The 26,850-nt window shown below is 32.7% G+C and overlaps 4 protein-coding genes across 4 annotated transcripts; 1 reads left to right on the forward strand and 3 right to left on the reverse strand.

Annotated features, from left to right (window-relative positions):
- Positions 1 to 159: 159 nt before the first annotated feature.
- On the reverse strand, positions 160 to 5,069 carry LOC128984895 (peptidoglycan-recognition protein LF-like). The gene is made up of 5 exons (XM_054404265.1): positions 4,975 to 5,069; positions 3,278 to 3,437; positions 2,415 to 2,566; positions 709 to 833; positions 160 to 245 (listed from the first exon to the last, which is right to left on the reverse strand). The coding sequence occupies exons 2-5, from the start codon at positions 3,428 to 3,430 to the stop codon at positions 160 to 162; spliced, it is 516 nt and encodes a 171-aa protein (XP_054260240.1). The 5' UTR covers positions 3,431 to 3,437; positions 4,975 to 5,069.
- A 2,791-nt stretch (positions 5,070 to 7,860) lies between these two features.
- LOC128988055 (uncharacterized) lies at positions 7,861 to 10,784 on the reverse strand. Its single transcript, XM_054409238.1, has 3 exons — positions 10,534 to 10,784; positions 9,452 to 9,576; positions 7,861 to 8,335 (listed from the first exon to the last, which is right to left on the reverse strand). The coding sequence occupies exons 1-3, from the start codon at positions 10,758 to 10,760 to the stop codon at positions 7,875 to 7,877; spliced, it is 813 nt and encodes a 270-aa protein (XP_054265213.1). The 5' UTR covers positions 10,761 to 10,784; the 3' UTR covers positions 7,861 to 7,874.
- Positions 10,785 to 11,112: 328 nt separating this feature from the next.
- LOC128988178 (peptidoglycan-recognition protein LF-like) lies at positions 11,113 to 13,740 on the forward strand. Its single transcript, XM_054409417.1, has 3 exons — positions 11,113 to 11,645; positions 12,756 to 12,856; positions 13,504 to 13,740. Exons 1-3 carry the CDS (start codon positions 11,443 to 11,445, stop codon positions 13,671 to 13,673), a joined length of 474 nt encoding a protein of 157 aa, XP_054265392.1. The 5' UTR covers positions 11,113 to 11,442; the 3' UTR covers positions 13,674 to 13,740.
- Positions 13,741 to 15,909: 2,169 nt separating this feature from the next.
- On the reverse strand, positions 15,910 to 19,805 carry LOC128984565 (peptidoglycan-recognition protein 3-like). Its single transcript, XM_054403903.1, has 4 exons — positions 19,731 to 19,805; positions 18,782 to 19,066; positions 17,740 to 17,876; positions 15,910 to 16,147 (listed from the first exon to the last, which is right to left on the reverse strand). Exons 2-4 carry the CDS (start codon positions 19,054 to 19,056, stop codon positions 16,041 to 16,043), a joined length of 519 nt encoding a protein of 172 aa, XP_054259878.1. The 5' UTR covers positions 19,057 to 19,066; positions 19,731 to 19,805; the 3' UTR covers positions 15,910 to 16,040.
- Between the last annotated feature and the right edge of the window lie 7,045 nt (positions 19,806 to 26,850).

Below are 26,850 nucleotides of genomic sequence, written 5' to 3' on the forward strand. Positions count from 1 at the left end.
AGTTCTGACTGTAGTTGATTTATTAACACTAGAAATGCCGTGAGTAACTGGAAATTTAGTGTTTAGTGTGCAGGTAAAAAAATTAAAGGACAAACTTTGTTGGGTTATTTTTTTAGTTGCAAAAATTAAAATAATACAATAACTAATTAATATCTTATCCTAGTACAAATAGACCATTGGGTAGGCCCAATCCAAGAAATCGTATCCTCTCCAAATCAATTTTTGTGCTTTTTCGTCTTCATCATCTAAAAAATGGTTTAAATTATAATAAATAAATAAAAAATACTCTGATTGTATACTAAATAAGATTTAGGCAAACGTATGTAGAGTTATTCGAGTAAATAGGTAATAATACAAACTTTACATTCTACATCTAAAATTTAACTCAGATATTCTAAAAATATTATTAAGAAATCGTTGGAAAAATTAAAATTAAACTGACAAACGTTAGCGAAATAAGAGAGTTAGCTATATTGCCATGTCTGATCATTTACAATGATTGTCATAAGTTCTATTGGAAACCAACGTATAAGGAATGAAGGTTTAATATTTGACACAATATTTTACATAGCCCAATCATAACGTTACTTGGGGCACACGATTTTCCATGTACGGAGAGTGAGAAAGAAAACAAATAACTGTTAAGAAATAATTAGACTAAATTACAATAAAGTTCGCCACACTTCACATAAAAATTAAAAAAATTACCCTCTCCATGTCTTATCCAGGCTATGGCACACTTGTCGTCGTCATCGTATTCTGGTCGCTTAGGGTCGTAGACATGGTTCCAGCCAGCTCCTTCGTATACGTTCCCATCACCACCGATAATCCAGCTTATAAACACACATATTATACACATATAAACACATATAATACATATATAAATACACATAATATGCATATAGTATACATATTAGTTATATAAATAAAAAAAGCACAAAAGCTTAGTGCTTCCATCAAAATTATCTTAGTGGTTATTCTCCATGTCAAGAATTTAGGTTAACCAGTTTTTAAGCCTATTTAGTTTAGAAATACAATAGGTTGGGGAGATATCCCGAAGTAACTTATATAACGGCATATTTTTAATTTATAATCCTCTTAAGTTTCCTATTTACACAATTCCTTATTACTAACGCCATGTTTGAATAGAATTGTGTTGATTTAGGCTAGGCAATGTTAGGTTAGGATACACTATAAACTCAGGATATAATACTAAATATTACATTTATGCTGCTTTTTCTAAATAATCTGTTCGTTCAAAGAAGAGCTCTTATAGTCCAGCTAAAGCCAGCTTTCTGCAGGGTTTAAGCACTATATAGATTACTTCGTATCTAAACTGTGATTCAAAACTTTAAGGGTGGATTCTTATTTCTTGGATCGTGTTTCAATGTCAAAAGGTTTCTTTCTCGCATTGTCCTTGTAGAACACGAGGTAATTTGTGATTTGCAGGATTGTATCATTGTAATGTGTATGACTAATTCAGTGTTTAAATACTGTCCTTACTGAACTAACTGGGATCGTTAGTAGTAGAGCATGGACATTCGGTTCTTGAAGTCCCGTGTTCAAATCCCGCCAGTCACAAATGGATTCTAACTAAGTGGTACTAAAGCACCTGAAGGCCTAGCCTAATATAATGTGAAAATAATCACAGAACCTAGAGTTAATGAACAATCTGAAAATACTAAGATACTTCACTTTATTTAGTGAAGGATCGTCTTTGAGACCGATAACAATTTGCCGTTGGGCTCATAATGCAAATAGAACAAACTTTTCAAGACTACCAATTACTTAAAAACATTCATAAGGTAATAATAATAATGAAATCAATGATTTGTCTTGTGAAAAACATGGAATTAATTTAATATCGATTAACAACTACAGTCGCGACCACGAGAGTCTGGAGAGGAGGGAGGAGCCTATTTACCACGTGACTTCGAAGGAGCCAATGAGGACAGTGCGATATTGCCAAATCGAATAATACCAGCTGATTTGAAAATATTGATTAGTATATTTTAATTGGTGTTGTCAACGGGCGATGTGGCAACGTCGCACTAGCCTATTCATGTGATTGGCTGCCACCAATTGCAAACTTACGTGGTCCCGACATTACAGTCGCGACTACGAGAGTCTGCAGAAGAGGGAGGAGCCAATTTACCACATGACTTCGAAGGAGCCAATGAGGACAGTGCGGTGTTGCCAAATCCTATAATACCAGCTGATTTGAAAATATTGTTTAGTATTTTAATTTGTGTCATCAATGGGCGACATGGCAACGTCGCACTAGCCTTGTCTTGTGATTGGCTGTCACAAACTGCAGACTCTCGTGGACCCGACTTTTTTTTAGGTATACTTGCAAAAGGCTGTAAATAATGAATTAGTAAAAGGAAAACATGAAAATTTGTGTTCTCACCTACTTGAAGTGAATGTCCTCGTGGCCGTTTTCCATGTGTTTCTGTTGCAGAGCTCTCAGATTCGCTGAACATTCCTCTCTTGTGTTACACTGGTCCGAGTCGGTGTAAGTGTAATAGACAATTCTTATGGGCAAATTCATTTCTCTTGGGTTTCCCTGCAAGATAAAATGAAAGTAATTACGTAATGTGAGGATATAGTATAGTGAGTAGCTTAAGTTATGTTATATAGAAACGTGGATTAAAAAAATAGTAAAATAAAATAAAATAAAAAATATTTTTCTGAGAGAAAAAATCCGATGGTTTCCACGTAGATGATGCCTGCGTAAGAAAGGAGTTCCAGCAGGGACCAGAATGAAATAATATATATATTATATATGTTTTTTATAGTCTCTTTGGTTGTAAATACCCATGTAATTACATGATACGTAACTATGCACTTTAACATACAACCAATCCACCAAATATTAAATTACCAAGAAACAGACTTCAGCTACATCAACAGTGGATTTACGAATTAGTTTTAAAAACAATTCGATAATTTATTTTGTGTGATTTAACGCCAATGGGATTTTTTAACTTTTGAAAGGGAACTGTACAAACCCAGGCATTGTTACTACCTAAAGTAGTTTTTTTGTTATATAGCTTCATCAAAATTGACAGCCTAATGAAAAATTGTATCTGGGTCTGGAAACGATCTCGTTTAGACTCGAAAAAGTGACCTTCAGATTTGAAGACGAGCACTGTGACCATCATTTCAATTAGAAGCACATGCGCCAAGCACCGCACTTCAGTTATTTTTATTTTTACTACCCTAGTTAACAACAATGAACAACAACAACAACAACTACTACTACTACAACAATCACCTTTGGTTCCACAGCTCCCCACATTTCCCGTGTTATGATGTCTATGGGCATCTGATACATCCCCGGATCCCATGTCAATGGTGGAGGGTCACTCGGGTAGTTCTTTGAGTAGTTTTCTATGTCAAACTCGTCGTGGGGAAGACGGATTACCATGGTTTATCTGTAATAAGAACACTAAATACTATTTGAGAACTATTTGTCGTTAGGGACACTAGTTGACTTATATATTCAAGTTTAGACTGATGTAGTTAGTAAATATTTATTTTGCCGTTAGCTGTATCATAATAATCTTTGATAGAAATACGTGTATACATAGCTATGCTAGATTTCTATTTTATTTTAGATTATTCGATTATTATTAGATTATCTTAGGTTTTACGCTAGTGGTGAAGTCTATGGGAAACTGGAGTCTTAAGATCTACCACGTTATTCTTTTCTTATGAATTAGTACGTTTCATTTATACTTATCGAACCTTGTTGGGTCCACAATAATTTCCTTAACGTGTGCTATAAAATTTCGGTAAAGTTTTTTTTTCATCAAATCAAATCAGTTTATTGGGCCAAATTAACAGTTATACAGTTTTAATTAGCCAGGTCAATACAAATATACTATACTATACATCAATTACTAATATTTTGTAATATTTACAATAATAATTACAAATTAGAGCTTTCAAAACATTTCAGGAATTCTTGGACGCTATAACAGGTTATACTTAGCAATTTATGTTTTAATTGTTTTTTTTTTATTTTGAAAGGCTTGGTTCCAACTTAAGAGATAATGGAAGAAAGTTGAAAAGCTTTATGCCAATGTACAATGTGTGTTTTTAAAAAAAAGAAGTTTTGTGTTCATCTGTAACTTTAAATGATTATTGATTTAAAGCAAAAGCTTATAAACGATATCATATTCCATTTTTTATTGCTTGATTTTCAGCAGTCAACGTGTTTATCCATATATAAATCCCAAAGTATCCATGAACTTTTGAAAAAACTACAAGTCACACCCCCATAAACCATATACTAAAAATTGTCAACATGACGATAAACCTTGCGCAAAACTATGCATTATTTCATAAATCGCCTTTAAGGTCGTAATTCCTTTCTAAAGGTAACTTTCCATATAAATAATTTTAAAAATACCCCAGCGGTACTTATTTGTTTGTTATTCATCCAATTTATTACCTTTTTAAAATCAGGCGTGACTATTTGTTTGTATTACTGTATTCTGGTTTGTTTATTTAGGCTTAACTTAACCAATCAATCGTCTTATTAATACTTATGAACGGGGTGAAGCCCGTGGTTAACAGCTAGTTTATTTTAATAATACAATGCTACAAAACAGGCTTACCACAAATTCTACGTAGCATTACTACTCTACAAAAAAACTATTCGACGTGCATGATAAATAATAAACTCTTTTATAGTCCGTCTTGCTTAGGAAATAACTTCCATTATTTACTCTGACAACAATACAATAAATGGCAACAAACGAATAAATAATGTACAAACAAATATATTTAAAATAAACATTAGTAATGATCTAAGTATTTTTTAGAAACTGTTAGAAAAATAATCGTCTCGATAGCCCCTCAACTTTATTTAAAAACATTAGAAATAAACTAAATTAATAAAAATAAACACTATCAAAATATAAACCGTAATATATTTATTAAATAATGATAATAAATAATGCTTACCAAAGTGCAAAGCCAAATAGTTTTAATTCACTTCTCAGCAGTCGAATGTTTATAGAGTGTACCATTATCATTATCCATTCGACTTGAACCTAGAAATGTTCTTTCCTAATCATACTTATTTTAAACTGTTACTCAGACACGTAAAATACTATAAATAACAAATAATCAGTTATTTCATGAATAATATTTGTGTACATTTGGTTATAAAACATATTATCTCTCTTTAATGTAAAATTAGTTTGTTTATTTCATTGTCAAAAACGCTCATTGGACTCGGAGGTTTAGTTGTATTCGGAACATGATCTGACTATTTTTATGCAGTAAAGTCTTAAAAGTAGTACTCTAATCCTAATGAAATCCTATGTAGGATTTTTATTTAACTCCACATTTCTAGAATAACAAAAGATGAGTAACTGTGACAAACATGTTTTCATTATCATCTTCTATTTTTTATATCATATTGAAACTATTTGACATACCATAGCTGAAACTGTACCACCCGATTATAAAAAAGGTTAACACACCACCCCAGAGGTTGTAAGCTTTAAAATGCAAAATTCAGTTAAAAAAACCCATATAATGGCATCTAGTGTTTTTGACAAGTTGTTTATCTTCACCGGGAAATAGTTTGTAACTATTTTAATCACCCTTTTTAACATCTTACAATTACTCTACACAATTGATTCTCACTTTTAAATTAATTGCAGGTAAAAATAGGGCCAGCGGCAATATAATGCCCTGATGACTCCGCTTAATTTTGTGGACGCGACTGCGAACGCAACATAGTTATAACATTCTGGGCTAAGTTTGTTGGTGACTACAGATATGTTTACGTTAATGAGGAGTTTATTTTCTCAACAAAAGATTACTACCTTATAGAAAACAGAGTGTGGTGTGAGATTCCTTTTTCTCTTTCACACAACAACATTTGAACTATGATACGGTGGCTAATTGAGAGCGAAAGAATCTTTTGTATCACCATAAGCGTTCATTAAGAAACGAAGTAATATTTTCAATTGGACACACTCATTAAGAATCTCGTAGAAGTATGTCATCTTCAATAGAATAGGGGGGGATTAAATAAGACCCTACAAATGTCAACCGAGTAGAAAAAAAACTAAAGTCCATTTTTAGCCCCTGAGCTGTGATGTAACTAAAAAATCGGGTCTACCTTTCGTCTACAGCTCAATGAATTGTAACTTTCGTTCCGGCCGTTTCGGCATTAACATGCCATCATCAGACGTCTTTGGCTGAAGCAGCGTCGTCACAGTAGAAACACATAACAAACACGAACATATTTTTCAATTACAAAAATTCTAAAATAAATTAACAGGCCTATTGCACACACTGTACCGGATGAGCCAGATGCTGATGGAGGTTAATCCTGCATCGTTGTTGGCGTGGCGGTGTTTTAGCTGACCTTTGTACTCCTGCCTTTGGTCTATTGTCCTAGTTTAAAATACTATTGAACATGAAGTGTGACGAAGACGTCTGATGATGGCATGTTAATGCCAAAACGGCCGTAACGAAAGATACAATTCATTGAGCTGTTGACAAAAGTTAAACCTTTTTTTAGAGTATAAAAAGGTAATGATATTAAATAATTTATTTTATTACATAAAAATTAATTATATTTTTTTTATCCACCCTTATTTGTTTTCTGGATGGAGTATTTAACAATCTGTTCACAAAAATTTGATTGTCTTACCTAAACTAATGCTAAAAATTGCTTCTTGCAAACAATAGGTATTAGAACCTTTGAAGCTAATGAGGCAAACCCCTATAGATTATCTATGATTATCTGGAAACTCACTTACATATCTTCCAAAATGTAAAAGATTTAAATTAATAGGAAGAAAGTAGTAATACTTAACTACAATGTAAACCAATTAACATATATAAAAGTGTCAAAAATGCAGCTACAGGAATATTCTTTTCTTTTTTCTTTATTCTACACGAGAATGCGTATATAAAATGTCAAGAAATCTAAATAAAAAGTTCTGTGCAATATATATACTAGGCTACATTTCCCTTTATTTTATCTATGGAGTAATTATAGTAAATTAGAGGGTTCCACCCACAGGCTATTTACCACGTAAACAGGGTCTTGCAAAAAGAACGTCCTGGCATTAATAAAGTGTTTATCGAGTTGATATAAACTGTAAAATATTCACAAAGATCCAAACTATGCACTAAATGAACTGGAACTTTGTAATGGTTTTTTGAAGTATTTACAAAATAATTTTGAAAATCCGTAAATTAGTCTTTTTCACATGTGATTTTAACTTCTAAATAATAGTTAAAAATTATTTTTGCAAAACCCACTACAGGCTCTGATATGTTACGAGCACGACAAGTTCACAATCATTGGAAACAAATTAGTTTTAGAATGTTGAGAGCTTGAATTGACTTGACCTTCCATCCCATCGCCTCAGTAAGACTGCAAACAGTTTCCCCACTATGGCTATAAAGCTGTATAATAGTCTCAGTGTTGAGATCAGAGGCCTGCCAGTGAAAGCGTTCGTAGCGCACATGTCTAGGGAGTTGAAGACTAGGCCCCTTTACTCCATCAGGGAATTTTTTGAAACCCCTGACTCAGTTTGGACATCATGATCCACCACCTTGTATATAGTGTGTGTAGACAAAGTTTTAAAGTTTTAATTTTTTCATTTAACGCAATCTATCCAGCGATGGCTGGGCAACGATGAAGAACCGGTAAAGGTAAAGGTAAAGGTATTGAAAAAGGAATGTTCAGTAACATAAGCATGTTTAGCCGCCATCTTGAATTGACCTGGAAGTACCCTCTTAAGGATGACAGGGTTAATAATAGTGCAAAAATTGATTTTAATAAATTTACAAATGATCATAAATCTCAATGTTTGAGATTTTCCGCCCAACTGCTATGGAGGTGGCTCTTCTGCTTCGCTTATAAAGTAATCACTGTCATACGACTTATAATCACTGCTATCAGTACTCACATCACTTAGCTTGTTATCATGTTTCAAGTCAAACTGTTTAAATAATTCTTTGTTTTCCTCCATGACCTTGTCTAATTCTTCTTTGTTCCCGAAGAATGCAGGTTTCTCCGCATCGGCGTAGTGAACAGTGTTGATGTGCTCGTTCCACTTCTTATTCTCTTTATTCTTTTTCGCAGATTTTTTCTTTGCCTTTTCTCTTTCCTCCTTGCATTCCTTTTCTGCTTGTGTCATCATCATGTCTTGAAACTCTTGCTCTTCATTCTTTCTAGCTTCTTCGTCTTGGAACCCGTATTGGTCGAAGTCCACCAGGTAGTCGTTGCTGATTGCATGGTACATCAGGTCGTAAGCTTTTTGGATCATATCGTCCATTCTCTTGTCGTCAGCTGTAAAAACAAATCATAAAATGTTTTATGTGTCATCGAATTTTCTCGTTGCTTGAGAATTTCAACGAAATTCTAATATAATATAATATTTCTATGAATTATATTATAGTTCATAATATAACTCAATAAAATCACATGGTAGTCCTGTAAATAAAAAATACTTTGTTATATTTTGTCTATGGCAAGACAAAGTTAACTTCATGCTCTAAATGTTCGTTACAAAGCAACTATACTGTTAGAACAAATGTAAAATATTACCTACAAATTTACAATAAACAAAACTACTGCTAGTAATGTTTCGTCTAAAAAAATACACAACAATACTCTGTATGTGTTAGTATGTGTTATTAATGTAATTTAGTAAATATTGTAGTTTTTTTTTTCGTAAAATGTATCAAACCCTTTAAAGTGAACCTTATTTATATGTCTATCAAAACAGTCCAGCTAAAAAAGTAGTACCTTGTTTTTACTACGAGTGCCACGTGAAACCACGTGTTTACTACTGTTTTGTTTTGTGTGGATTTGTAGTGGAATAAATCTGATTTGTTTGTTTATAGTAAGGTTTTTGTGTATTATGTTTGATTTGAGCTATATTATATCTTTATTTTAAAAGGATGAAATGTGCATTGGTGAATTTGGTTGGTATGATAGTTAGGAATGTGTATTGGCACCCTTGTAAAACGTTAACACAATTTTTTACTAATACTAACAATTACCGGGGGGGGGGGGGGGGGTGAGCTGGTTAAGTGGTAAAGCACAGGACCTCGGTCCCTGAGGTCTCAGGTTCAAATCCCGCAAAACACTGATGGATTGAGTCTAAGTGATAATGCTGAAACCTATAGGTATATAAACATGAAACACGATCATAGGCTTGAGCGTAGTGCTATATTTTCATACCTTCCATCCTAGGACGCTAGGTTCTAGCCTGGACCTGTTTTACACATTACATCAGGCTAGTCCTAGAGGGTTGTGGTATTTTCAAGTGGATAAAATCCATTGATGATTGGTGGTATTTGAACCCGAGACCTCAGGCTCTGAAGGCCCGAGCTCTACCACTACTCAGCTCGTTACCCCATCTTTTAGACATCACAAGACATATTTCTTTGCTACTTTTACTTGCAACATGGCCGATTAATCCAAACACTACTCTCTCGTCGACCCAATCCTCCTGGTCTCGTCTTCTGATCATCACTCCCCATCCTCTGCCCTCGTAGACCCTGAGGTCGCCGCCAATGAGGAAGCTAGACCAAGGACATATTGAGTAGCTTGTTTTATCACAAAATCCTTAAATATTATTTGTTTTTATAATGTTTTTATCAATGTAATAATTCACTACTTTACAATGCCCAGTGTTTGGAATTTTTTATATGGGTCTTTTATTTGCACATAAATTCTTTGTCTTTGACTAGTGATAGAGGTAGATTGAATTTCCATGTTATATTTATAGCACGAATACAAATGAAAATGGACGGAGTTGAATTGAACCTCTGTTCGATTGTATGATGAAGACGCAAACTTTTGTCCAAGCCAAAGTGTAAGAACAACTTACCATAAAAATAGATCACATTGTATGTTACATTTGCTATCAAAATGCCATAAACTATGGGGGAAATGGAAATTTAACCGTAGCGCAATCTGTCAGTGTTTCAATCAACCATGAGCTATACTGGGTACAAATGGTCTGTATGGGTGGAAGTATTGGATTTATCTTGCAGTATCAAAACGTCAAATGGTAAACGTAAGAACTAATGGTGTATGTAATTGGTCAGCTAAAATGAAATTACATTGGGTTGTTTTCATGTACTGTAGGAGTACAAATTAATATTTGGTTGCTCAAACAGCAATTCAAGTAACGCGCCTGTTTTTTTGGAAGAGTTTGAGCTTTTACGATTTATTTCTCCCAAATTGTATGATTCTTTATTCTTACCCTTGAATTGCAACGAAAGGTAGTGTCAGCTGCTAAAGAAGTTTCTTCGGTAACTAGTTGCAATTAGTTAGATTTTCTCCTTAGATTTTCTTACATATATATTTTCATCTACATTGCGTTATACACCTATTCAAAACTTAAGATAACAATATTTCATCAACTTGATACAAAAGGTTGATAAAACTAAAAGTCTAATACAGCTGTTTGAAGACTACGGAAACATTCAAACTACTAATTAATGCTCACACCTTCAATCAGATACAGTATTTACCTATAAGGCAGGTCCGGCATATCTTTCACATCCATGTAATATTTCTGCATCGTCCTCATTGCCTTTATACACTCCACTTTGCTCATACAACGCTCTGTGTTTGTATGTTCTATTAACATTCTTTGCGCGGGAAGTGGAAGTGGCTCTGTGAATTTTGGCGGGAGCGCACCCCATCTTGTTCTCGGCACAAACTTGATGTACGGGTCCTCAATCCTGTCATCCTCCATAGTTTAGGGAAAATGTGAATTATCACTCAATAAATGAAGAACCTTGATCACATTGGAACGCCATGTTTACTTCTTAACATTACCAAACCGATTTATAAACATAACTGCTGTGATGACTGTTTACATAATCAATGGTTCTTTTGTATGAAATGCAAATATTGTGGAATATTGGATGTATCTATAGCCCATAAATCATAGGAAATGCTTATACCTTCAGATAAAACTCTTATCACCCTTAGATTAGTTTTTCGGCTTATATGTATATTAAGTGATGAGTAAATTTGATTTGAAATTAAATCTAAATGTATTAAGAATGCTTAGTCTTAACATTTCTCAATAATATAAAGGACAATAAGTTTTTGTATCGAAATGAACCATAATCATTACAACTGGACGTTAGTGGCAGCAGAGTGCATCATTTTGTTTAGTACATTTACTTCCAATTTGTGAGTCAAGAGTTTAAACTTATTTGTGATATATTTTAATTACGTATCAATATTACCGTCAAAATTCAGAAAAATTATTTTCGTGTGAATCCTTTTGAATATTTTATTTTCATGTGCATCAATTAAGTTTCTCTAAGTTTCTTGCCAAATTTTTTCTTTGTGGCGTTAATTTATAGAGATTAATCGACAAAATCGTTTCTAAGATTTCTCACAGTTAAGAACATATACAATCCATAATGGTGTACGTGAGGATAGTGTCTCGAGACGCATGGAAGGCACAGCCTCCTTTGAGAACAGAACCACTCATATTTCCAGTGAAAAGTGTTATATTTCGTTACACGGACACTGAAAAGTGTTTTACAGAACTTGAGTGCAGCAAAATGTTGCGGGGCTTTCAACAAGCAGCTCTAGCTAAGGGAATGGCGGATATACCTTACAAGTGAGTTAATTAGCAATATCTTTTGCGTAGGAAGTTTATCAATATTCTCATTAGTTGGTAGCTTGATTATATTCGATATCGCTAGGCTGTAGCTTACTTATATACTTCACAGTTATTTACTTAGTGTTATACTTTCTAGTGAAGTAAAAATGCACAAATGTCTTGTTAATTTTACAGATATTGTTCAGTTAGTGGCTTACTAATGGATTTCACCTATAACTTGGTAGTTTAATCGTATTAATCGTAGGAGATTGTAGATTACTTACACCCTTTGTAAATTAATTAGTGGCTTACTTAATATGAAATAGAAAATTATAATTTTGCCAACAAACATTCAGTAACTATACAATGTTACATTGTATAACATACATTAATAATCCTTAATATTAAACCAGTAACCAACTAAATGCTAATTCTAAAGGCCTCCAATAGCTTTCTTCTTAGGTTTTAAAGTCACTTTTACAGTGGATTCATCTATCTAATGTGATATTTCTAATGGTACCCAATAGCTTTCTTCTTGGGTGTTAAGGACTCTTTAACAGTGGATCTATTTACCTCTTATAATAATTTAAAAAAAATTTTAATAATAACAAAAAAAATTAAAAATAAGTCATTAAAAACAATTTTATAATAAACAAATTATTGAAAAAGGTTGCTATGGTTTATTTTTTCTATTAACGATATAAACAAATTATTATTACATTTTTATATCATTAATTATAATATAATAAATTATAATGTAAATTATTAATTATTATATTATTGAATATATTTAAAGTTATAATACTTGAAATAAAAAATATCACAAGTATGGGTTATTGAATACCTTAAAATTCCTTTAAGACTATTCTCAAAACGCAATTAGAAACAAGAGCTGAAAAAATAATTTAAATTATATATACCGTTTAATTTAAAACTTTGCTTAAGACATCACTTCATCCTCGGGCCTGTTTCATAATAAAATACAAACTAATTTTATTAGTAAACAGCTGATCGCCCAATGCTTAGTGAAATTACAAATTACAAGTTACAGGTTATAACTTGTAGTTTATTATGAAACAGGCCCCTGGAATTACTAATTTTAATTTCTTTATATAAATGAAATTTCAGTTTTCTTATAGGTAGCGATCTTAGCGTTTATGAAGGAAGAGGCTGGAATAACAAAATGCATGATCGAAAATTGGTAATCGCATACATATGTTATCCTTCAGGTATGTATACAGATATACAGTATAAAATAACACTATGGGGATTATTATGTTTCCTAAAGATATCGAATTAATTTTAAGCAAGTACTGTTATGTTAGTGGAAGATGTGTAACAGCTTCTTCTTTGTTTTTCGAAAATAAATAAACGGTATCAGCATTCTGACACATACTTTCTCCCATAACCTCGTCAACATGGGTAGGAGTAAATATAATAATTTATAGTAAAAGATCACAAAGTTTGCAATAACTTTTGAACCGTAATTGTTACAGCAATGGGGTGTTTTTCTATTGTTTTGAAATGTAAGAACCATAACATATTAATTTCGATCAAAACCAGCTTTTCTACAAAAATAAGATTTTTTGTTATTTTATGATTTTTAATAAGAAAATAACATAAGTTACAATAACTTTTGAACAGTGATTTTTACGGAAATTGGATTAGTACCATTTTGTTTAGAATTTAAAGGACTATAACATACAATAATTTTAAAAAATCGCTTGAGCCATTTTCGAGAAAATCCGATTTTTCCGTTATTTTATGGGGTTTTAATGGGAAAATTCCCATTAAAATCTAAATTCCAAAAAATTAAAAAAACTTACAAACTTTTGAAAAAAATAAAGTTTAATTCTGACCAATAGTAATTTTACAGACATAGATGAAAACACGGAACAGATGAACCATTTGGCTTATCAGTTTATCAAGATGAATGATAACAAAGTCAATGTGCTGTCATCTTTAGAGGAGCAACAGGGACTCAAGATTCGGGGAGAAGGATTTTACGGTGGGGATCCAATCTTCAGCCCTCCTGTGAGTCCATGAATAGTGAGGAAATAACTACTGAAGACCTTTTCACCACAATACTCTGATCTAATGGACTTTCAACTGATTTTTAGTATAGAAACCAGCTGTTTGCACCCATGAATGTTACCGAACTTACTAATCAAGTTTATGAACCAGGAGGAACGGTCGTTGCTCGGATTTCCAACTAATTAAAATCAACAATGCCATCGGTTTACCATCCTGTGCTAACTCCCTTTCTAAGGATAACATATTAAATTCAAAACTGCTTTGGTTTAGGGTCTTTTTATAATCAGCTGATATTCGTTGTTAATTCGTTGGCAAAATAGTAAACACATAAGGCTCACTGTTAAATAATTTTTGAACTTCTAAATTTTATTACGTAATAAGACTTTTGTTAACAGTTATGGGCAACGTATTAAAACCTGTACGAAACACGTTTTTAAGCCATAAATAAATGATTATCAAAATTTAAATGAAATTATTGAAGCTGCTATCGAGATCTTTGTCCAAACAATCATACATACAAACAAACATTGCTCATTATAAGAGTTATGGATTTACTTCACCAAACAAGTTTTGATTTTTCCCACTAAATTAAATTCTGAAGACAAAATGGCAAAGTTTAATAATAAGTAGTCAAACATTCTAATGGCAGTGAGTGATTATAAATGAACATAAGCACTCAGAGAAAGTTATAAGAACTTGTTAAGTAATTAGATTGGTAAAGGCATATCACCGACTTTTAAGTTATTCTATTGGAAGGCTAGTTTAGGGTAATAATTGCGTAAAAAGTGTACGTCACTAGCTCAAAATAAGTTTAAGTCATTCGACTTCGTCTCGCACATGTAAGACAACCCTAGATGCAGCAGCCAGTATAAATGTACACTCCATGGTTAAAATACTAAAAAGGGGAGGTCAAAAAACATTTTCAGGACGGTTATTATTGTATCGTAGTTTTAAAGCATAAAACAAAATGTGATTTGAAGTATTTGTGAGTTTAAGTTGATCATGTGTGATTATATGATTCATATTATTATCATTTTTTATTACACATTTTTAAACAACAATCAACTCTTGCACTAATAGTATTTTTTAACTTCAAAGTTATTTTTTTAATGAATGATTCCTACTAAATTTTAGGTTGTTAACCAAATATTTATAACATTTAGTTTGTACTTTGTAGCCTACGTAAACAAATTATAGATAACATGTTTTTATGAATTGTGATAATCAACTGTAAAAATTATATTATTATTATTTAATAAAACATTTAAAATGTATTAATAGTTTAAATACCGATTTAACTATACATATTTCATGTCAAACAATGTTTCCTTGATGTACCATTAGGAAAATTTTAAACAAATAAACCAGAATAAGAGTATGTAAATCTTTACTGATCAAGTTTATTTAACAATGTCATTATTACCAATACGTACATTTAAAAATACATCATACAATACTTAAACGAAAGGGACATGTTAATTGGTATCTATTTAAACTTTTAATGGTTTACAACTCATATTTTTTATAACAGGTTACGTACCTTGACGTCCACAATTCCTTAGTCGGTATTCGTTGACTATAGTTTCGACTACTACGTAGTCATTATCAAAAACGGAACGTTAAAATATTACATTCGTTGAATGTCGTCAAAACTTAAATATATCGAACACACAAACAAACATAACACGAACACGGTAGACATTTAACATAATTGGCCGGCCGGCACACGTCACTCCACGTTCCGTTTTTGATAATGACTACGTTACGTAGTAGTCGAAACTATAGTCAAAGGATACCGACTAAGGAATTGTGGACGTCAAGGTACGTAACCTGTTATAACTGATTACCAATTCCGGAAGGCTTCAACATGAATCATATTTTTTGTTCTTTATGTTGTGATATTTTATCACTTTCTTTGTCAGATCTTTGTCAAATTCGAAATGCTTTAAGTTTGTTGTTTTTATACTGTATACAGTAGAGTAGTAAAAACGTTAGACTTTTAACTGTCAACGACAGCATAAATTCGTTTTAAATAAATTAATAGTAAATATTATATTTGTATTGATTTACATTTTGTGAAAAACTTTAGTTGTATAATGATTACTGACATCACAACTAATGATGGTAATTGAAATTCACCAGCAAAAGGCAAAATTTAATCCTGCAAGCAACGTTAAAAATATTATAAGCTTAGACTTACGTTATTACCTACTGTATCAATTGTCTAATTGAAACAAAACAAAAAGCATTATTATTTACAAATGTTATATATGTATAATAGCAAAGCACATAAGACCAAGTATGATATTATGAGCTAACTCCTCTCAATGTTTTCTTGATTATTATACTATGATAAATCCCTTTCAATGATTATTATTTTCATTTTATTGTTTGCTGGTCAATCAATCTGTTTTCCAGGAGCCAGGATAGGAGCCGGAATCCTTGTTTTTCCATGTGTTTCATCCAAAGTTTGTCTTTACTAATTTCTGTAACGGAAATAATTTTTCGTGATCATATAATGGACTTAGTATTATTATAAACAGTTGAAATTTGTATTTTACCTATGATAATTATAATGCAGAATTAGGTAATCACACAAATGCGATTTAAATGTTATGTAGAATGGATAGTAAAATAGTTAACTTATAAACTTTTAAGCCGGCAATACTTGGAAATATTTAGGTTTTGGTGTGCAATTTGGTCGTAAGTGGAACACAAAATAATTGCATGTAACATAGATATACATCTTAATGCGTGGGAATCTTATTTTATAGAAAAAACTGACCAAAATTATTTGTTAACTAATTAAGACGGCCCAATTATTAACTCGGGATTACTTTAAATAATTACATCAAGAACAATACTATAATATATCCAAAATTCAAAAGATTATTTTTTCATTAACTTTTACAACATCCTACACATAATATGGTTTTTTCATTTAGCTATACACCATTGACTATAGTCAAAGGTTATACATTTTATTATAGACATACAAAACAAATGTAATAGCGATAATTCTTTCTGAAAATCAACTGCGAATTATCGCTGTACAACTGTACAGAAACTAATAAGTTTGTCATCTGTTTTATTGGGTTAAATACACTAAAGCCTTTCTAGGACCGAAACCTGTTTGTAAAATGGTGGAAAAAAGTTCTGGAACGGTTAAAAATTTAAAAAGGTAATGCAGATAGAGGTTCAGAACATGGTGCACAGTTACTGGGAATTAAGATCATTTTAACACATTATTCAAAGATGCGCTACCCCCTGAAAGGAGTCAGAAGAAAATCTTATAAGTAAGCATATATTGAAATGCAGATCAAATTAAAGATTTTGGTTAGTGGAATATAATGCCAAAAACTTTTGCTCAAAATAACAACTAACTGAGTATGAAATAGCTGTCGTTCAAATATTTGAAATGGCAGATTCAAGAAATCTTTGAACGGCTGCCATTTAGACTCGGTTTTCCGTTTTAGTTTAAATTTGTGGCATTGTATTCTACTAGTAAATACCTTTTGAATTTGATGTACATATCAACCTATGCTTACATTTCAGATTTTCTTCTCACTCCTAGTGTGCCGCCCCCCTGAAGAGGTAGCGCATCACTGAATCATGTGTTAAAACGACATTAATTCCCAGTTAATATGTAGGCTACCAAGTTTAAGAGCTGTATCTTTATTACTTTTTGAAATATTGAACCGTCCCGGGACTTTATTTCCTGTATAGGACCGGTATTATTGGATTTTGGCCAGAGAATAAGGTTGAAGTTGTTACCGCCTATATTTTATTAGTGACATCATTTAAAAAGGGAAAAATCGTTATCAAAAGGGAAAGTGCCTGATTTTAATACATCTTCGAGACTTTGCATAACGATTTTGAATCAACAGAAAATTTAGTTTTAACAACAAAACAAGTAAAAATCTAAAAGGACTGTGAGTCATAATTGTCATAGCTGCATTTAAAACTTAATCTTTTACCTCCCTGACATTGTAACAGATACAAATATGATTAAAATAATTATTCTCTTTTCTGAGGGGAAAAACTATACGCTACACAAAAGCATTTCTACTCGACCCACCTTCTTGGCGGCCAATGTACGCAAATATGAGTGAAGGAGTTTCATCTTCTCTTTCTCCATGAGGACTAAGAATGTCCTTCACGTGGGTCCTCCATCCAGCTCCTTCATAAAAGTTGTCATCCCCACCTATTAAATAACTGAACAAAATAAATCGGATTTCACACCAATTATTCTGACCGTAGAAAATTTATTTGTTGCCTAATAAGATTAGATAGACTTATTTAAAACACAAAAACATAGTTTTTATATAAAAAATGAAATTTAAATACCACTGCGATATATTTTGAATTGATATAACAGACAAAATACGGTATATATTTTCCTTTTTTGTTTACTAATATATTTTTCCACCTTTGTTGTTATTTATCTAGTTTTGCATGGTTTGATCTTTCAACTTTTTATTTGAACTTTGCATTTCAGTTTTGTTATTTTTATTAAGTTGAGCATTTGTCATTGACCAAAAGTAACGTATCACATAATTCGTTTGTATTTTTCTATTTGAACTATGCTTTTGGCCCAGAAGACATTTATTTAGACTTGAAGCCCCTCTGGAATTGTATTGCAATAATTTATTGAATCAAATCACTTAATTATCTGTGGATTTGATATACCTCGTTTGGATTAACGTCCCACTAGTGAGTACGACAACTATCCGCAGTAATATCTTGATAATTAGACCAATCCGTAAAAATGTGGTTCGGATTCCACTATAAACTGTAGGTACCTTTGTTGTCATTGGCTGTATGGGCTATTAATTAACAGTCCTGTCTAAGGAACAAGTCGGCCTTAGTCAATAACAAGACTACAAGATCGCTCCAATCATATTTGGGTTAAAATACGCACACAGTGGCTTCCGCATCTTAATTAATTGATAATTAATTGAAAAGAGGTTACTAGAATCAAAATAAGAACGCGCAACCCATCCTACGCTCATCTCTATTCATACTTAGCTTAAAATACCTACCTTCATATGGTTTCCATTTCAGTTAAAAGTATAAGGTATAAAAGGTGTGAAACCATATCATGACTAATGCTTCCGTACCTGTACTGTATATCTGGGTAACCTTGCCGCATATGACTGATCTGCACGTCCAGCACAATCTTCTTGCAGTCTTTAGGCTTCCTGCATTGGTCAGTGTCGGTGTATCTGTAGCAGAAGGAGCTCATCAACCCTCTCGACCCCTCACTAGACCGAGGTTTCTTGGCACCCCACTCGTGCCTCGCCACCACACGCCTCTTGTAGTTGTCTTCCTCTTCCACCTCCCCTGGCCAATAGTCGGGGTACCACACATTGTAGAAGGGGCGCTTCGGCTTCATAAATCACAATCTGAACAGGCCAAGATGTTAAATAGTGCAAAATTAAGTTGTTGAATGAATGTATGGACAATTATTAACCAAACAGTAATGTTGAACAAAAATCAATTCTTAGTAGTCGATTAGCTTGCTACAGTGTGAAGGCTCGATTAGACAGGGTGCAAGCGACAAAACTTGTTAACACGCAGATTGTAATCTGACTATGGATCACTTACTGTAAATATTAGATTACGGTGTAAGTTTCACCACCCAAAATTGTAAAACTATTATGAACTGTATATATGTATAGTATGTACATGTATGTATAGTATATGTATATAATAGAAGTTTATGAACTTTTATGCAGGCCGTCCAGTGGTCGAAAACTCGACCAAAAATATGTAATGTACAGATTTCTAGATTTTCATCCCACGCTGTAAATAAAACATGTGATTGGGGGTTATCCAAATTGTTTTGATTTTCTGTTTAGATTTCATTGTTTTTTCGTCACCATCATGGCAACTCATAAGGCCTATGTTATTTTTTTAAAATTTGAATTTCTTTTTTTGTTAAAGGGATTCTGCACGTCTACAGAGAAATATATTTTAACAGTATGCGTAGATTTTTCCTGAGATGCACAGTACCTCAGAATAAATGTTTTCGAGAAACTTGCTTGCCTAGGATAGTCTAATTCATACCTGTTGTTATTATTTCGGCTTTACATCACTCATCGAAATGCTTAATGTTCATAGCTTTTTTTGTAAACGACTGTCCATCTATTAACTGTAACTATTTCACAGTAGAACTACTTTGGATAATACACTGATAAGTCCACTGTTCCGGGTTACAATAACGTTATCTTTGCTTGATAGTTTTGATTAGTTACGCCGTTTGATATAATTGATAAAGATTTGTTTATACATTGTTTTTATAAATTATAAGTTCTACTAGACAATTAACAAAATGTCCTTTTAACCCAGTATGACCTAATGAACTCATTTTTTTGACATTGTTGTAATATTTGAGTCAAATAGTAGTTATTTTCTCTTGTAGAGTGAGCATCTAAAGTAGTTAAGATATTCATATTGTGTAAGTATGTTAACATCTCTAGGATGGTTGATATTTCACTACTTTTTTCTTCCCAAATTATCAAAATCCATGTGTACTTTGGGTATGATATAAAACATAATTTTCTCCTGTACTAATTATACATTATATGTACCAACATATTCATCCAAAATATTAATTTTTTGAATGGTAGTTAAAACCGTATTAAAGATAATCACAACTCAAAAAGTTCTAAAACAATGTGGGGTATTTCTTTTTGTTCAATTACTCAGAAAATTCAGATTTATCTTCAGTTCAGTTATTAAAACCCGCTCGAGGTTAACTAGTAGAGGTCAAACTAATTCAATCGTAGCCTAAAGCAGGATCGAACCCGCCATATTGGATCTCTTTGAAGTCGATAACGCTGTTTACTAAGTAACTCGATAGTTTAACTTTAACTGATTTAGTATTTGGGGCCTAACTTCGTGGATTTAACTCTTACTGAGAAGGTAAAAATTTAACTTTCTGCATATATAACGCTTTTAATTTCCCCATGACCAAATTGGCATAAAGCATATGTTTCTTAAGGTACATTTAATTAAAATTATTCTCCAATATTTTTCCTTTTTTTACTATCAGAAAACTTAACTTATATAAAATATAATAAAGCTCAATAGTTTCAAGTTTTGAATAGTATTCCAGAGGAAAACACAAAGTTTTATTGGATTGGATTTGGTAAACACGCAGATTCAGCGTTTTCAGAAAGATTTATTTATTTTGTTTGCCAAGTGTTAAATCTCGCATTGTTCTTATGGTATCTCCAGTCTAAGTCCTACAACGGCCACATTTCATTCTGATACCATCTGTTTCTATTGCCTCTGTTTGTTTTAAAACTTAAAGCTTCTAACAGGTGGATTTTTATTCCGTTGTTGGATTTTGATCCGCCATGGATATATATATATTGTTTGTAGGAACACAATAGAAACCTTTTTGTGGCAAAAACTTGAATTCACGATTTTCTAAGTAAGTAAAGGGGTTTCTCTCCCTTTAAGTAGGTAGTATGAGAGAGAAAGTATTGTTTTCGTCAACATTTTTAGTTAGATTTTTAGGGGAAATGATTTTTGTGTCCCCATGAGCCCAAAAAAGTGGGTTTAAAAGTGATACCTATATGTGTAGATGTGTAGAGAACTGATGTACTATTTTGATGAAATTTGGTATGAGCGTACTCTTTCCACGAGTTTTTGCTATGTTTTGAAATTTTGAGTTTTAAAGGTGATTCTTCTAAAAAATCCCATAAAATTACGGAAAAATTGGATTTTAACCAATCACGGGTAGAACTTTTTAGTTTAGTATCTATATATTAATAGGCAGAACGTTTCTTGAAAACCATTTTCTCAGCTCGTGTGCATCGTAGGGAAAATCTACGCATACCGTTAGAAAGATATTTGCCTGTAGAAGTGCAGATAATACCGTTATAAATTAAAATAGGCTAATAAATAAGCACAACAATGGGCCTTTGGGGCTACCATGCTGACGAAATAACAACAAAACATAAACGGACAATGAAAACAAATTAAATAAATTCCAATCTCATGTTTTATTTACAGTGGGGGGGGGGATAGAGAAGTACAGCATGTACATTATAACATTACTTATTTTGGCAGAGTTTTCGACCACTTGATTACCTCTAGTTTAGTATTTAATGGTTATTTTAACTCTCTTTAACTTTTAACTCCTTAAAACAAAATGGTAAAAACTCAATGCTGGAAGCTTACGGTTCATAAGCTATTGCATTTTTTGTGGTTTTACCTACAAAGCTTCATAGTACTCCCACCGCTTACCCATTCAATTGTTCTTGACAAGTTTATGGGTTTTATGGGGTACGTTTCAGTTTGCTGATACCATTAATTCTAAAGAAATATTGCTTTTTGCACCATATAACCCTAAAACAATTTTGAAAGTAGGCCTACTCCTAAACGAGCCTATAATTGCTCAAACAACGTCTCCATTCACTTAATAGGGTTGGTGCTTGAATGACAGAGTAATCGACGGTCAAAGGCTCAGTATAAGTGGGTCAGACCCTAGGGATCATTTGAGCGTTTCTTTGCCTTTTGAGCCCCCCCCCCCCAAAGAGGGTCCAACAACAACGATCTCCATCTGTCGTAAGTGGCGGCCCTTTTACAGCAATTGTTTGACATATGTGCTGAGATATTACTAAATACGAACACATAACAACCCTTTGGGTAAACTAAAATGATTTTACTGATGGATCAAACAATATGAACAGCAATATAGTTATGTAATACATCAAAAATATTAAATGTTCTCGAATTGAGTGGTTATAATCGTTAACTCTGCGGACAGTAGTATTGTTTATTTTTTACATTCAGTTTTTCCACTTTTATTAAATTCTTGTAATACAATTTCTCATATTACAACTACTATGTTTTAGAGCAGTCGGTTTGTGTGCTAATCTTGTCATGTTCAAATTTTCTTCTCAACCAATAGACTAGAACAGATCACGAACGTCGTGATTTTTTTAATTCAATCGTAAAGTGTCGTCAAAAATAGTTTCGACTAATAAGTATTGGTTAATTCATTACGACACCCAATATGGACAAGCAATGTACGTTTTTAATGTGTTTAGGGGAGGTTATACCATGTGTAATGTAGAAATATTCAATCATTTGTTATAAAAATAATAGCTAAAACATCGAATCAACTTGATTATCTTTGATTGCATTCAGATCAATATTTAGTAACCACTGAATATACACCGCTGGCCAACGAATAAATATTTGAGAATCCATCTGCAAACTTGTTTTGGTCCGTGCTTTATATTTCCAACTAATAAAATACATCCCCTATCAATTGAGGTGATATGGTAAGATAGAATTTTTACATGTGCTTAAAACCTTCTTAAATCATACCTAACACACAATAGTGAAAACTTATATTTTTATGATAAAAGAGATACATCTTAACATCTTATCAAGGTTTTAACCCCATTTTGCTCCCTTCTTACTCTCCCTGAAGAGTAAGAGATTTGTTGTCATATCGATTTTGAGAGTTGTCAAAGCGAGAAAGTGAGTCGTACAAGAGATGTCTGTAAGTGACATCTGACTTTGACACCTTCACCTTCCAGAATGGTTGACATCTTACTACAAACCTTGATTGAAATTTAACTCAAATCCGGGGTTCAATATTTAGGTTGAAAAGAATCACGTGGAATTTGAACTAGCTTTAAAATAAACATTGACGATACGGTTTCTAAAACTAATACAATTTGGTTAAAATAATTACCTTCGTACAAAGTTTTGTAAGTTTTAAATATTTCGTTTTAGGAATGAAACTAAGGATTTAGAACTCATTTTTCTGATTCTTTTCTTACACAAAATTACATTTTAACGATTTGTTTGATCGTATAAATAGATATGGTAATTTCCCAAAAATTTTAGCTCAATAAACCACTTATACAGTATTTACTTTAGATAAGCAAGTGAATTTGAGATTCAGTTTACAAAAGTCATGTGGTAGCCTAGGTGACTGCTGCGTTTTCAGATAAGTTTTAAGCTGTCAATATAAACTATTTATATTAAATATATAAATATACTTCATGTATTTATACAACTATTAATTTCATCACGCTTTTTTGCCAGGAGGGAGTATTTTAATATTCGAGGACACCTTTCTAAAACTTTCTGAGCCTAAAATAAAATTTCACGACATCAAAATATCGGTATACAAGTTTATTATAGCCTATTAGAATAAAACTGAATGCTCTAAACCTTTCTATATGCTACGAGAATATACTACAGGTATCACTTATTCATCCATAAATAATAAATAACCACACGAAAACCTTTTGAACAACATATTCAGGAAGGAATGAAACATTTGATTTGCTTGAAAACTTTGAAGACCCACTTAAACTTAAACCAAGAGTGTTTAAATTGAAACCACAGACTAGATCCACCATATTGGATTTTACTTTGACGCTGTGTATACGCTCCCCTAACTGCTCAGTAATTGATTTACTCTTTGTGGCCACACTCCGTTAGTTTCCACTGATGTGGTGATTTCACTTTAAATTTGTTTGAGCGATCGAGCTCAAAGTTTCTTGCATGTTGCGACTTTGGATAGCAAAATTATCTGTGCTTCAGAGGTTTGAAACTTACTACACTTCTTGATATGTTTTGGAGTAACGAGTTAGTTTGATTGTTATACGACTGCGATTATTTACTCCGTTAACGATTTCTAGTCCATAAGGGAATGGTTTTTACAAATTGTGACCCTATTTTTAAATAACTAAAACCAGTGTGAACTGGGACGGGTGGCGACGTTCTGTAATCCAGCTACTAGGTTACGAATTGTGGATATTTATAGGCATGCACTGTGGATGCGATACTCCCTGGTGTGGATTATCGTCCGCACGAGTGAGTACTACGACTATCCACAGTACTATCCTGAAAATTAGACCAATCCGTAAGGCAAAAATTTGGTTCAGCTATGGTTCCACAGGATGCGGAATCTCCGCCATGCGGTCTAGCGAAAAATCTAGAGGGGTGGTTCTACAGACTGCAAAAATAACGTTGCGGAGATTCAGTTCTGTCCAAACTAGCGACGAGTATGGATAGAAAGAGGAAAGCCCTTTTGGCTTTGATGCTATATGATGACATTGATGATGATGATGTCGATCTTTTATCTTTGTTAGCGTCAAGTCACAGTGATCGAAGTGACATATTTAAGAATCGAGACAGTGAAGGGGCATATTTTTGCTATTTATTTAACAAAACTTAAGGCGTTTCAATCACGAGATCCCGTTTAACACTTGATACCCAAACATCTCACGATAATTGTTCGTCAGGTCTACCATTTTCGACAGTTTATGTTAAATGTATTATAATAATTTATTTTAACAGTAAGTTTGTTGAAAATCGGTGTTGCGATTATAGGTGTTACTGTATAATCGTTCATCTATAACTCTTTTACAGCACAAGACATAATGAAACTGCACGGTCACAATATTTGATGGCTCTTCTCCGCTGGCGGAATCCGCACTGCTACTGCTCTCAGACCAGTATGATTTCTCCGCCATGCGGAACGGAAATTTTGGGATGCGTAATCGCAAGTCAGTGGAACCGCATACATGGGAACTCCATTAAACCAGTGTCGTTTTAATTCCGCAGCGGAAAAAATCGCACCGCACGGCGGAGATTCCGCATCCTGTGGAACCAGGCCTTTCAGATTCCACTGTAAACTGTAGGTCCCTTAGTTGTCATTAGCTGTATGGTCTATTAATTAACAGCTGTGTCTAAGGAATATGTCGGTCTTAGTCACTAACAAGACTACAAGATCACGCCACTCATTCTACACTCATCTCTATTCATACTTGGCTTAAAATACCTACTTTATATGGTCGCCATTTCATTGAAAAAGTATTAAAAAAAGTTATATCAAATAGTAATACGTAGCTAACTAACGACATTTTATCAAGCATCCAAATTAAATGTAGCCTATTTTTGTTGCTGTTGACTCGAGTTGTTCTGTTAAAGAATATAAACTGAAAAATATCGAACAAAGGATTTATTTATAAATGTGAAAACATAATTGTATTTGATTGGTTCTGTATCTTAATGACGCATTTATTTAAATTTAAGGCCAAATTATAATTGAACTATTCAGGCTTAGATGGAATTCGAGACTAGTTTTTGACGAAACAAGAACTAAATACAGGTTAAAAAGCCTATGCCTATAGCTTCTAAACAAATATATTTACGTTCAACACTTTTCAAAACTGAATAATTTGTAAAAAAAATTACAACTGTTACTCAAAACACGTGTTGAATTTGACGAGAATGTTTTCTTAGAGATATTTTTCAGGGATCCTGAGAAAACCTTTTACCCGGATCAATCTTGAGAGTTTTGTCCTCAAAGTGAGAGTGAAAGTGAGATGTGTGTTGGTGACAGCTAACTTTACTTGGGTAAACGAGTTTTAAATTAAACATCAACCTTCGTAAAAACCATTGTTTAGAATAAATAAACACCAAAGACTTGGAACCAATTCTAATTCTGTACAATGTTTTCTTGAATCTTTGACTAATATTGATTCATTTTATCATATAATGTAAACAGGATTGCAATAATAGGTTAGTTTTTTGTTGTGTTTGTGCAACAAAAATGAAAGTGTTCAAGGATAGGAATTGAGATAAGAAAATAAAAATTAAATTAAATTAAAATAAAATGAAAAATAAAATGAAAAATTACTTATCCTGTAAAATTGCGTTATTGAAATAATTTAAATGCTTAGAGATTTCGTAGAAGTGGCAATTAAAAGTGTTAGTAGTGGACTGATGCGTTCAAATATCAAATATAGTAACTCTTAGGTCCTTTAAATTAAAATAGTAAAAAATTATGTGTGTTTTTTTCACTCCCAGCAGAACGAGAAATATTCACGATTAAAAAGTGGAATGAACAGTAAATGACTTATTTGCTGTGTGTAACGCTCCAACTCCTCCACCAAGAGTTGACTACTTTTCTGACTCATTTAAATAGGAGCATATTTATATTACATAGCCTATGTACCAATAAATGGATTAACATTTTTTATTACACAATGGCTTCAGTTTAGAACCCAAAAACCAACACTATAAGAACTTTGCTTTCATTTCCACAATTTACAACAACTTAAAAACATGTATTTTTTCTACCACTGCATGGAAATGATCCCATTGCCATACCTGTAAAAAGTATGCAAAATAACTCATTGCT

The sequence above is a fragment of the Macrosteles quadrilineatus genome, unplaced genomic scaffold, assembly GCF_028750875.1.
Source record: "Macrosteles quadrilineatus isolate MER2022 unplaced genomic scaffold, UCM_ALF_1.0 Scaffold_2__2_contigs__length_208266976, whole genome shotgun sequence".
Lineage (NCBI taxonomy): Eukaryota > Metazoa > Arthropoda > Insecta > Hemiptera > Cicadellidae > Macrosteles > Macrosteles quadrilineatus.